General features: G+C 39.9%; 1 protein-coding gene across 1 annotated transcript in view; it reads left to right on the top strand.

Annotated features, from left to right (window-relative positions):
- Window positions 1–13,605, top strand: part of Cntn5 (contactin 5) — a 1,166,275-nt gene that overhangs the window by 1,129,878 nt on the left and 22,792 nt on the right. The window contains exon 21 of the mRNA XM_032911019.1: window positions 2,638–2,747. Within this exon, the coding sequence (XP_032766910.1) occupies window positions 2,638–2,747 (110 nt within the window). The remainder of the gene's footprint in view (window positions 1–2,637; window positions 2,748–13,605) is intronic.

Below are 13,605 nucleotides of genomic sequence, written 5' to 3'. Positions count from 1 at the left end.
TTCTTATACAGAACCAAGAAGTTAAAGTTCGGTTAAACAGCTTAACAAATCTATTACGCGTCTGCTAGCTGTGGTTCTAGAATGAGATAGAAGCTCTTCCTTTTTAGAAAAAAGTCGAATGGATAAAAATAGACTGTAAAGTAGTATGAAGCACAAGACCGAGGAAGTAGAAAGGACGTTCAGAGGTTGTCAGAACGAGGAACCACAATTGATACAGCAGGAATCAGCATCAACCTGTGTGTGAAAATCGAATTAATTTACTACAATACTTTTGAACTGTTTCAATTACAGACAGCGTGTGAGGTATTTTTTAAGATTTATTTTTAAGTGTGTATGTCTGCATGCAGTACTTACGGAATCCAGAAGAGGGTGTCAGACTTCCTGGGGCTAGCGCTACGGGGAATTATGAGTGACCTGGTTTAGGTACTGAGAACCAAATGCAGGTCCTCCTTAAGATCAGTACATACACCTTACCAAAAAGCCAGCTGTCAGTCCTAGCATATGAATTTTAACATGAGGCTTACCGAAAGTAAACCAATGCTTACTACAAATATAAATGAAAAACTCTTCTGTAGACTTATTTCACAGCAATGAATAGATTTTTTGGGGGGAGTGGGTTTGTATGTTTGTTTGTTTGCTTGCTTGCTTGTTTGTTTGTTTAGAGATGAGTCTGTTATATCCCAAGCTGGCCAGGAACTCACTGTGTGTTCAATCCTGAACCTTGATCCTCCAGACTTTATTTTTCCATTGTTGGGATTACATAGTTATACCCTAGGCATGGGAGTGATTTCTTTAAATCAATAAAAGTCAAAATCATGCAGGTAGATGTGTAACTACTTTCTCATAGCTAAAGACGGATTTCAGAAAATGATTAGACTTATCCTAGACCCTTCATAATGCCTCTTGAAAGGCGTCATTTAGAACTCTGTCTTGTCATATGGTTTCCTGAATCTGGGGTCAGTGTCAGGGGTAGAGGGTGGAGATTATTTTGAAGTTACTACAAAAGTCTTTCCAATTTTTATAGCATAGGGTTTTTTAAATATAATAATCCGTACAGAGCTGCTTGACCTAATCTGTGACCTTCATATTTCCATTTCAGTTAGCACATGTTTGTGACAGTATTTGTGATTCAGCCATGTCAACGCTAGAAATATTTCCTTGCTCATATAGCATGTGGTGTCAAAGAAAATGCACTTCTTGACGGATGTCAGTCAGACATTGTGTATTATAAAAAAATGGTGTGAAAGGTCACTGAGCATGGAAACAAATGGAGAGGTGTTTTGAGCAACAGCACGGAGACCTTCAGGGACTTTTCTCCTCTGCTCGCACCTGCCACAAAAGTCAGTGCATGCCTTTTAAATATCAGGATACATAACACATTTCTTCCATTATCATCGAAATGGAGTTTTGTGGCAAAAACATGAATGCAGATTAGACTCTCTCTTTCACTCCACAATGTACATATAGTTATTACCATATTGTTGTGAATGAATTTTGCTAACTATAACACTAAACATTCAAGATGCATTATTCCAAATAGGACTAAATTTTAAAGTATATGATATCATAATCCTTTGTTTGCTGATGTTATATTTTGAGCCAGGCTCTTGCTATGAATTATTGGATGGTCTTGTGCTCACTGTGTAGAACAGGCCGGCTTTGAACTTATGAACCTGTCTCACACTCTGTACCATAGGTGTGTTTCACCTATCCTGGCCTTGATAATGCTTTTCTTATTCCCATACTATAGATGAGAGAATTTGGGATTAAAAGGCAGCAAAATGAATAATTTGCCACAAGGTAGAAAAATACCAATAGGGGGTTTGGTGGTAGTGTTAAATGTTTAACTCTGACCTAGAAACACAGAAATTACACATACTATCAGGACACATCCACACATTGTATGATCAGTAATGACTACTGATCTTTTTCAAGGCAAAGCACCTAAAGCAGTTGTTTCATTATGCAGCTTTAGATAAAGTCATCTTCCTGCAAGTGTATGTACTTTGAGCATCTCCCATATCTGGCTCTCTGCCTCTTTCTCCATGATTCCTTCTCACCTTCCCACCTTTCCCAGAGAGTTTTCCTTCAATTTTCGTGCCATCAGTGTAAATATAACCTCATGTTTTTATGAGTTCAGAACTTACAAATGAGGGAAGACGTGATATTTGTCTTTCTGAGACCAATTTATTTACCTTTATAAGATCATCTCCAGTTATAACCATTTTATTAACAGTGACATCAATTCTCTGTAGTGGAAACATACTACTTGATGAATACATGCCATGTTCTCCATCTTTCTATGATTGGACAGCTAGGTTGTTTCCACAGGTTAGCCCCAAAAGCAATTAGGTAAACAAACAAACCCACCAATCCCAGCTGACTATCTTTGTTATTAGACCAGATTGACAAACAACTTAAGTCAGACCATTTTCTTTTCTAGAAATACCCTCCCTGACTCAAAGATAAGACTCTTTACATTCTAGATTTGTCAATGGCTATTGGTAAGACTCTAAATTGATGTAGAAACGCAAAGACTTTCTTATGTTTTTTCCATAACCACTTCGTTCATACATAGGTCAGAATGAGAAACCTCGGAGCACTCATGGCTTATCACTTCGATTTTTCTTCCTGCAGAACCCACCGCTGCTCCCACTGATGTCACGGCGACCAGCGTGTCGGTGTCAGAGATTTTTGTTGTATGGAAACATGTTAAAGAGAGTCCCGGAAGACCACAGGGGTTTGAGGTATGAGTAGAGTTATTGAAAATAGGCCTTCTATGTTGCTGGAACTGTGTCCTGCTAAACATATGATTTGATGATGCTTCACCGAAATCAAAGTCCTTTGAAATTTTGCTGTGTTAAGAAAGAAACAGTGTTCTCTCAACAAATATTTTTGCTTTTCAATAGTTGGCTTATTGTCTGCAGCCTATGTAGTCTTGTCACCACAGTACAAAAAAAAAGAGAAGGAAATGAAATGGAGTTTTAGACAAACCCAGAAATTGTGGGTGGATATTTATTTAATTTTACTATTTTTAAGACAGAAGTGACAGCCTTATAATTATAAATATGCCAGATCAATTTAGTGACATCAATTAATCTTAAGCATTGAAGGCTTGTGGGGTAACTGTGAGCTTGAGTATTCTAGCTTAAACACGGGGAGATCCCCCAAAATGTTTTCAATAGAGAAGCTATATTAACATGTGACTTTGTATTGTAAGCCTCTTGGTCTAGAGTGGAGAGGACAGATATGAGGGGAAAGCACCAGAAGACAGTAGCAGAGCTGAGTTGTTCTAATCAGGTGGCAACAAGGATGCCATTTTCTAGAACTCATGAGAACTGGACCTTTATGTCAAATGGAAGAAATACAGAGTCGAACAGTGAATTAGATGTGGGCTATGGAAAAGACACTAAAGATAATCCTAGAGCTTTAAGACCTAGCACACAGGCTGAATGATACACTCAAGTCAAGAATTCTGCTTTCGATGTTAAGCTTTATGTCTTTATTTCTTGCTGCTGTTTGTTGGTGCATTGTTACTATTGTTGTTGCTTATTGTTGTTATTGCTGTTGTTTAAGACAAGAGCTTATATACCAACTGGCCTCACATGTCACTGAACTCCTGATCTCCCTTCTGCGCAAGTGCAGGGGTTACAGGCAAGCACCACCACATTCTGCTTGTGTTGTACTTGGAATCAAGCAAGAGCTTTGAACATGCTAGGCAACCTGTTGAGAAACTAAAATACATTCCTAGCCTTCTTTATTTCTGAAGATTAAGGACTGGTGGTTTATCACTTTGAAGAATCACTAGTATATAAATGATGTTTTAATCTTTTATTGGCTGGGGTCACTGTACATTGATAAAGAGGAGACATAGAAATTAAACTCTGTGGTATCCTATGACCTGGAGCTCGATAAAGGAGAAGGGTCTGACCAAACACACAATGAGGGAAACACTGGAGAAATTCAGGAGCCTGAAGTGAAATTTCAAGAGGTTAAGAATATTCCATTGACCCAAATGCTGCTGAACATTTCAAAAGACCAAGTCTAAACCAAGTACAGTGGCACACGCCAGCTCAGTAGGCCAGCCCTGAGCAACAGGGAGCCTTCCATGCCCACAACAAAACATTCACAGAAAGGTGAAGTGCCAGACCTCCATAGGTGTGGCCGAGATGGACAGCACGCAGGGAGAAGGCGGTGTCTTGCTGGTCAGGGCTAAGAGTGAGGATTATGTATGACACAGGCATGTCGGAGCATGGAGCTCAGTCTGTCTCAAAGTGGCAAGTTTTCACGGTCAGGAAATGGAGTGTCCTCAGCAACAAGCCAATAAAGGTGAGACCCAATCCAGTAGGATCAACACGTCTGAAAATTCTGAAATTTAAACAGAGAGGCTCCATAAGCACAGCAAAATTTATTCTATTTTACATTATCAAACAGAGTTTAAAAATAAGAAATTATGGGCTGGGAAGATGACTCCATGGTTAAAACACCTACAGCCAAACCATAAGGACAACATCCTATAATCTATGTCAATGCTAAGTAGCTATGGAGAGCAATCTAAAAGACAGACTCCACAGCAAGCTGACCAACACGATGAGTCTGCAAGCTCTGCTTTCAAAAGAAAGATGTTGCCTCAGTGTATAGGCAGTAAGAGAGGTTGCCTCAGTGTATAAACAGTGAGATAGGAATGGAGGCCATGCTTTGCTTCCTGGCTTACTCAGTCTTCTTTTTAATAGAACCCAGGCCCAGGAATGGCACTACCCACAACGGTCTTGGCTCTACCCCATGCATTGCTAATTAAGAAAATGCCCTCCACAATTGGTTATAGCCTAACTTTATGGAGACATTTTCTCAATTGAGGTCCCCTCCTCTCTGATGATTCTAGCTTCTCTCTATTTACATAAGACTAGTCAGTGTATCATATATGCATGAAAACAAAAAACGAAAAACAATCTGCTACAGAAAAATGTCAACATCTTATAAACTAGAAAAAAGTACATATTTTCTAAAAATCATAAGTTAAATAAAATGTAAAGTTCAATGAAATTGAAATGTAAATGTAATGACATTAATTTTAAGTAAAACATATTCATCCATGATTTTATTTCTTGTGCCTCATTGCTGGATAGTCACAAGTCAACTGAACACTAACTGTGACATAAGAAGAGTATGAAATCCACCCAGTCTTTTCTGTATTTTTTTTACCTTACAACCAGTGTGCCCCTGCTCTTCCAAGACTCTCTCCTCTTATTCCCACACATTTCTCCGGCTAAAAATGTCACCAAAAATAATCAATATTCATGATGAAATTTTACATATATTTCACTTTTCTCCAGTTCTCTACTCTGACCCTGCTATGCTCTAGCTTTATTTGCCAATGCCAGAATTCTGATCATGTTAACAAAACAGAAATTTGAAACAAGATCCTATGTTAGTGAAATCAGTAAGACTGGTTTTAGTTCATATGTATCTATATCAGTATTATGGCTTTTTTTTTTCTAGCCACAATTCCAATTTTCCTATGAGGTATAAAATTCTAAGTTACTAGAACTGTTGGGAAATGTCAGCGTCAATGTATTTGGTGACTCCGATTTTTTTCAAATAGAATATATGACAGCTCAGGTTTATGAATGCCATACTGCAATGGAGGAAGAGCAATTAAAGATTATGTAAACAAATGACCAAGTAAATTAGATAAGGTCACAGTTGAAATCCCAGCCCAAAGAAGAGAACACAAACTCCCACACCTAACCAGGAGGCTATTTGCAGCTTTGAGGAGAGGCGGAAATCTGTTTTCTCCGTAGTAAAGAGCAGACCCCATACCAACAAAACATGGTTTACAGGGTTTTATGTGCACTTTTTGTTTTGGGTTGGTTGGCAGGATTTTGTCTCATTGGAGTGAGGCTCTATCATCTGTACATTCTTATACAGCTTGGCTTTTACCTAGGGCTCTACTTCTAATTCTATACCTGCTGAATCCAGCTTCTACTCCAGATGCAGCAGAACTTAACAGAATGGTTTCCAGAGGGGAATAAGTGGGTGGACTTCCTGTCTGCTTGGTTAGATTCAGAATCTCCAAGAAAACAGAATTCTGGGTGTATCCGGGTATGAATTTCCAAAGAGGACCTGCCAGGAACAGGATCTACACCTTTCCACAGCCTGGGCTTCCAGACTACAGGAAAAGACGAAAGTGGCCAGCAGATCGGCACCCATTTCACTCTGCGTCCTGGCCCCGACTGCAGACGCCGTGTGGGCTTCAACCTCACAGTTCTTCTGCCACGCTTTCTCCACAGTGGCAGACATAGTCTCAAGCCCTGAGCCCAAATAAACTCCCTTCCTTAATGCTGCTTCTCGTGGGCATTTCGTTGCAGCAATGAGAAAGTCAGTAAGCCAGGAAGATAAGACGTCAGATTCACATTTTTAATAATAGCTGGCACTTTCATGTGAAGAGCACAAAACGAAGGGGAGACAGGTCAAGGAAAGCATTAGGGGATTACTGTCCTGAAACCCATGTCCTGGTGGAGATTATACAGTGATGCAAAGTGGAGGGTTTTAGGGAGAGCTGCCAGAATCTGTTGACGGGAGGGAAAACGACTATCTCTGCATTTCCAGGTTAGTAAATTGTGCCATCTCCCCACACCCAAAAGGGAAAGAAAACAACAGATTTTGCAGGTAGGAAACCATGACTTCTGTTTCGTTGGATTAAGCTGGGATTTCTGTTAGAAATACAAGGATGTTGCTCACTTGGGCTGTAGGATGTGGGAGTGCAGAGTTTAATGGAGAGATCAGAACTAAAGGCAGAGAAGTGTCATTGAAAGCCATGTAATTAAGTAGAAACACCTGAAGGGAATATCTCTTCTAAGAGGGGAGAGAAAGGCAAAGAGGAGAACTTTGGCTCAGAATTTAAAAAGTGTCTCCAAAGAGACAGGACCAGCAATAAGGTTTATAAGGGAGATCAGTTTGACAGAAGAAGCAAAACAAAACAAACACAAAAAACAACAAATGAAACAAGACCGTATGCTGATAAGAGAAGGAAGCGGTTGGCTTTGCCCAGGACTGCTTGAGATCAGGCCAGAGGAGGCAGAGAAACACAATTGTGTGGAGCGGTTAAGTTGTCTGTAAGCAAGTAATCAGTGTCTGTTCCATCGGCAATTCAGCCATTTCAGATATAGACATTCAGTAACCCATAAAACTATCGCTCTCTAATTTAGGATTGGGCGCAGGGCTTTGGGAGGAGGGGGATCCTTTCAGACTCTATGACATCATCATCTCTTCACAGTATGAAACTATCTGAACCTCCTGTCCGAACACCATGATATTTCAATGTTCCTAAGATGTATCCAATCTTTATATCCATAATTATTGTGATAAAGATCCAACATCTGAACATATTTTTGCATCAAAAATTCCAACAGAAGCCTAAGTAACCCAGGAAACTATTTAGATATACTTGCCAACAGTTCAAAGGTCATGCTTTCATATTACAGACTCCCCACAATACATTTGATGGGAACGACATGACACGGAATTATTTCTAAAGATGAGTGGACAGCTGACTCTCTAGAGTATACAATGTGCCTTTAGTAAATTACAGTGCCTAGATCAATAAACAAACTTGAATTCACTGGGGACTCACTTGATTCTGGAACCTTTGTAGTTGCTCTTTCATAAGTAATTGAGGAAGGCTTCCCTTAGCAAAGATCATGAAGAAATAATACCAACATGAGACCAATAAGGTTCAACAACCTTTCCCTCCTCCTCAGCCCAGGCACCATCACTGGCCTCTCTCTCCCTAACTCTCTGACCCAGATTGGAAGTGGTTGCCACCTAACTCAAATTGCGATCCCAAGTTGACAGTTAAATTTTGGCCTTAGATACTACTGGTCTCACCTTCCAAGTGTTTTGTCTGGTCTCATTCATTTAGTTACTTTCCCAGCAAATATTCATTGAGTTTCTAACTATGCTCAGGTGCAGTGTTGTTGCTAAGCCAGAAAGTAAAATGGACAAAGGTAAAACCCTGGTAAAGCTCACATTCTACCCAGTCATGGTGGTACTTTCTGTATCCCAACCTAGCACTCATGGGGCTAAGGTAGAATATTATCAGTTCACAGTCAAAGTGAAACTCTCTCTCAAAAAAAAAAAAATAGCATCTTATTTATTGTTTCCAATACTGTGAAGAAATACTATAACCATGTTAGCTCTTATAAATGAAAACATTTATTTGAACGGGCTTACAGTTTCCGTGATTTAGTGCATTATCATCATGGCAGGAAGCATGGCAGTGTGCAGTCAGACACGGTACTAGACAAGGTGCTAAGAGTCTGCATCCGCAGACAGCAGCAGAAGACTGTGTTCCACATAAAGCCAGCCTCCACAATGACACACATACTCTAACAAGGCCACACCTTCCAATAATGCCACTCCTCATAAGCCAAGCATTCAATCACATGAGTCAATCAAAGCCATCCCACCAAATTCATTCCTTGGCCTTCTAGGCTTGTAGTCATAATGCAAAATGCATTTAGTTCAACTTCAAAAGTCTCAACAAAGTTTAAAAGTTCAAAGTCTCTTCTGAGATTCATGCAATCTCTTAACTTTAATCCCCTATAAAGTCAAAATCTAAGAGCTGGTTCCATATTTCCAATATACCTTGGCACAGGATATACATTGCCATTACAAAATGTAGGGAAGGGAGCACAGTAAGGAAATACTAGACCAAAGAAGGACCACAAACCAACCAAGCAACTCCAAACACTACATGTCCAGGTTTGATTCCAAACGCTCTTTTCAGCTTTGTTGACTTGCTTCTTTCTTTTGGGATGGTCCCACTCTCTGTTAGCAGCTTTGCTCAGTAGATACCCCATAGCTCTTGAACTCTTGGGGTCTCCACAGTAGCTCAGGTTTCACCTTCACAGCGTCACACAATGCCCTCTCTGGACCTCTATGCCACACACCTGGCCCCACCAGCTTTCCTCAGTTGCAGAGGAAGAGCCCATAACTCCTTTCACACACTGGCTTCTCTGGGCCTCCATACAGGGACAACCCTGCTACATACATGGGCTCAACAGCTTTCCTACTCACGGACAGGGATTCTATAACCTCTTTCTTCTATCCTTAACTCTAAAGCCAGAAGACGTGGCCAAAGCTGCCAAGTTCTACTGCTTACTGGGGCTGAAAAATAGCCTCTCGTTCAATTATGTCTTCACCATACTTTCCTTCACTACCTACGTTTTGCTAGCCTTGAACTCAGAGGTCCAAAAGCCTCTGTCTCCTGAGTGCTAGGATTAAAGACACGTAGCACCACACCTGTGCCTAAGCTTTTCTTTAATTTCTTTCACAAGATGGATGCTTAGCTGGGTGGGATCTTGCTCCAAGGTCACCACTCACTTAATTTCATTTAATATCTCTAATCTGTTTATCACCTTGAACATAGGACTTATCTCCATTTCACTTCCTGGTTCTCCTTTAATTCTTGAACCATATTTTTTTTTGTGTTTCTTTTTTCTTTTCCTTTTGCAACTTCCTCCATTTCATCAAAACACTCTTCATAAGAGTAAGCCAAAGGACAGAGTCTATATTAAGCTGTTTTAATATTTTCTTTGCCACTGCAATTTATCTAAATCTTTTCACCTTAGACTCAGGTAGACTTTTTAGACAAGGATAAAAAACAGCCATGTTCTTCACCAAAATATCACAAGAAAAATCTCTAGGCAACATACTAAAATTCTTCTCCTCTGAAACTTTTTGAGCCTCCACAGCTCAAATCATCCTCAGCACCACTGTCTTCCATATTCCTAATAGTGTGGCTCATTAAGTTCCTCATAAAGGCTTGTACTGCTTTCCTAATCCAAAGTTCCAAAATCTGCATATTTCCAAACAAAGCAAGGATTAGGTCTATCACAGCAATCCCCCAGTCCCTGGTACCAACTTCTGTCTTAGGGTTTCCTCTTGCTATAAGGAGGCAGCATGACTATGGCAACTCTCATAAAGGAATATATTTACTTTAGCAGTTTAGTCCATTATTATGGTGGGATACACGGCAGTGTGCAGGCAGACCTGTTGCTGGAGGAGTCAAAAATTCTACATCCTGATCGATAGGCAGCAGCAGGAGCCTATCTGTGCTCCACACTGGGTGGAGGTTGAGCACATAACTTCCTCCAAAAAGGTAACCCTTTAGTAGTGTCCCTCTTCATGGGATAAGCATTCAAACACATGAGTTTGGGGGTGGGGTTGGGTATATCTATTCAAACGACCACAAATATAAAACAAAACAAAAAGATGAGTCAAGTCCCAGTCTGGCAGGTAAGGTAATTTCAACTTTCTTCAGTTTTGGTTTGGCTTTGGTCTTTTCGTTCCCAGTTAAGGCATAAAGTGAGATCTTGATTCTCATAACTTCTTTTGCTAGTGACCTGGTTTTGTCATTTTTCCTCTGATGTAGCTGTACAGAGTAGCAATAAAGGTATCACTCTAAGTTTCTCTGATACCATCTGTCAATACACTACTCATGTGTGGTTTTGTGCCAGGAGGAATCTGCCATTACACCTTAATTGGTTTAAGAAATAATAGAGCAAACATTTTGACTTGAGCTAATTTCTAATTGTAACTAACCTACCTTTTTCAAATATATTAACTGTGTGATCACAATTAAAGTCACTGGCTTTTGTTATTAAATTAACTAATCACTCTTAGGGTAGCCTAGCCTACATAGTGAGTAGCAGACTAGCATATTTAGGAAGAAGAAAGAGGAGAACAAGGAAGGAGGAGGAATTGTAGGAGGAAGAAGACAAGGAAGGAGGAAGGAAGGAAGGAAAATGAGAGGGGGGAAAGGGAGAGAGAACAAGAAAGCAGGCAAGATGGATAAACAAGGTCATAATGGAACTAGTTCTCAGTCTCCCAGGAAACCTTCTTCAAGTACGAGACAGGTCACTGTAGCAATACCATCCCTATCTGTGTCTTTTAGATCCATTCATGGACATTTCTCATCATCATGATTAGGCTAGATTAAAAAAAAATCCACTGCGCTTTCAATGAGCTTCTCCTCCTCCTCCTCATCCTACTACTACTACTACTACTACTACTACTACTACTACTACTACTACTACTACTACCCTGTGCATCTCACAATTAAGAAGAATCACACTACGAAATCCCAAATGCACATACTCTCTAGTATTTGACAAAGCCTCAACAATTGTTGATGTTCTCATAGAACAACTTGTGAAAATTTTAGGTCTTTTTAAGTTGTTTGAAATTTTTTGGTTATAAAAAGTAAATTTAGAAAACATGATTATAAAGGTATGTTGAAATTTTCAGCTTCTGAGATATATTTTGATTGAAAGTTAGAAATGAGCTGTATTGTTGAACTCCAATTCATGAATAACCATGGTCTTCCGATCTGGAATACCATGTCTGTCTCTGGCCTATGCAAATAAATTCTTAGATTCTTTTTTGAATTTATGAACTCACCAGCATTCAACTGTCCCTGAATGATAATCCCTGAATCCTAGAGCAGTGCCCCTCATACTTCCAAGAGCATATTAGGACTTTTATGAGCCTGCAAATTCAAAGCAGATGTCATCCTGGCAGGAAACCAGAGTCAGAGATCATACCAAGTCATCTCTGTCAGATTTCCCTAGACCTGGAAGAAGGTTGTCAGGAATGATGGAAATTCAGTCTGAGCTGTTTGCTTCTTCTATCCCTTCACCAAAGGTATGTGCAGGGCTAGGTCCTCACAGCCCCCACATCAAAGATGACATTCTAATGCCAGGGAAGTTTATGGAAAATTAATACTAACACAACCCACTGTAACAATAGAATTCTCATGTCTATAATATCCTAGGAATCTATATCATGATGATATGATCAAGACACAGTAAGGATAAATCTATACCAGCGCACTCCCAAGTTTATGTTTCTGTATACAGGAGCATATACTACTGTCCTTAAAAATAATCTCCATTTTCCTGAATAAAAACAGGTTTGTTTGCTTGGTAGAATAGAAAGGAGAATTATTTTCAATAAATATAATTCTTGTAAAAATATTATGTCTTTTGCCTAGGGAACCAAATCTCCCATGATTGCCAAGGTTATGATATCTAATTTTACCCCTCTCAATCGTAAGATATACAAGAGAGAGAGAGAGAGAGAGAGAGAGAGAGAGAGAGAGAGAGAGAGAGAGAGGAGAGAGAGAGAGATTTTAATAGTAACCAAGCAATAATGCAAGTTCTTGGGAGGGAGACAAATGCCGATTGCCTTAGCCTCAGTTCTGAAAATGATACTTGTGAGAGGCAAGCAGAAGATGAGACAATCCGTTCCATTTAACACTGGTCTTTAAATCGCTGCCCCAGCAACCCTATCCCTGGGCTTTGTGTAGCACTTACATGTGCTCACTTTTAAGCTCCCAGGGAATCTGCCACTTAGCAGTTCATTTCAGACTTGTCACTAAAGCCATTTCAGCTTATTGATTGCCTGAAAAGATACTTTCTTTTATAAAGATGTGCTTTATAAAATCAGTTGTGGTAGAGATTTCTTAAGGGGAGAAGCGACCTGATTGTTTTTGTTTATTTTATGATCTGGACCCTAATCATCAGAGCAGAAGATGAAAACAAATGGTCCTTGGTACTGTCTGACAATAACCGTGGTAGGCAGATTGCACTCAATTTGTCTATCAGGAGAGGAGGTAAAAATGGAGCCGCAGATAAGCTAAGAGGAAGAAGCTGAAACAAAGCCCTTTGCAAAGGGCTAAGACAAAGACTGTTTGCCTTGCCATATGGTGTGTGGGTGGTCTTTGTTTTGCAGATTCTCAGTGCTTTTCATTGCAACTATGTAAAAATAAGAATGCAAAAGGCAATCCCCCTCCTTTGCTGAACTTCTGTGGCTTCTGATAGAAACTGAGAATGTTTTTTGTGGCACTATTGTTAGGTTTCCTTCTTTGGGGATTTTCATAGATTGTGAAGCTAACAAAACCGTTTTGCTTTTTGTTTTTGTTTTTTTTGAAAAATCAGCAAACTAAAAACCTTAAAGTAATATTTCAGTTTCTTTTTAAAATTTAATTTATTTATTTATTTTTTACTTATTCACTTTACATCCCACGCACTTCTCTCCTCCCAGTCATGCCCTCCCATACTCCTTCCCCCATTCCTCCTCCCCTTCTCTGAGTGGGTCTCCCTGACCTGAATGTACATCTACCCTGGCACTTCAAGTCTCTGTGAAGCTGGGCACTTCCTCTCCCACTGGAGCCAGACAAGGCAGCCCAGCTAGAAGAACATATCCCATGAACAGTCAACAGCTTTTGGGGACAGCCCCTATTCCAGTTGTTTGGGACCCACATAAAGGCCAAGCTGCACATCTGTTACATATGAGCAGGCTTCTTACCCTGACCTGTCCTGATCCTGTTGAAAGACATTCATTGAATCCTTCTAGAAAGCAACCAATGGGGAATCTCATTTTCCTGTGGGTTTTGTTTCGCCTTTGCTACGTGGAGGAAACTCTTTGCCAGGAGGGATTTACAGGATTATTCCATTATCTGCCTAAAATGCTTGTCTCATAAGTAACAAAAGGATTTGCAAATCTCTTCTCAGACTGAACACTGTGGATGCATTTGTTTGT

Source organism: Rattus rattus, chromosome 8 (genome assembly GCF_011064425.1).
Source record: "Rattus rattus isolate New Zealand chromosome 8, Rrattus_CSIRO_v1, whole genome shotgun sequence".
Classification (NCBI taxonomy): Eukaryota; Metazoa; Chordata; class Mammalia; order Rodentia; family Muridae; genus Rattus; species Rattus rattus.
The sequence above is the reverse complement of the archived record's forward strand: the minus strand, read 5'-3'. Positions and strand labels throughout refer to the sequence as shown.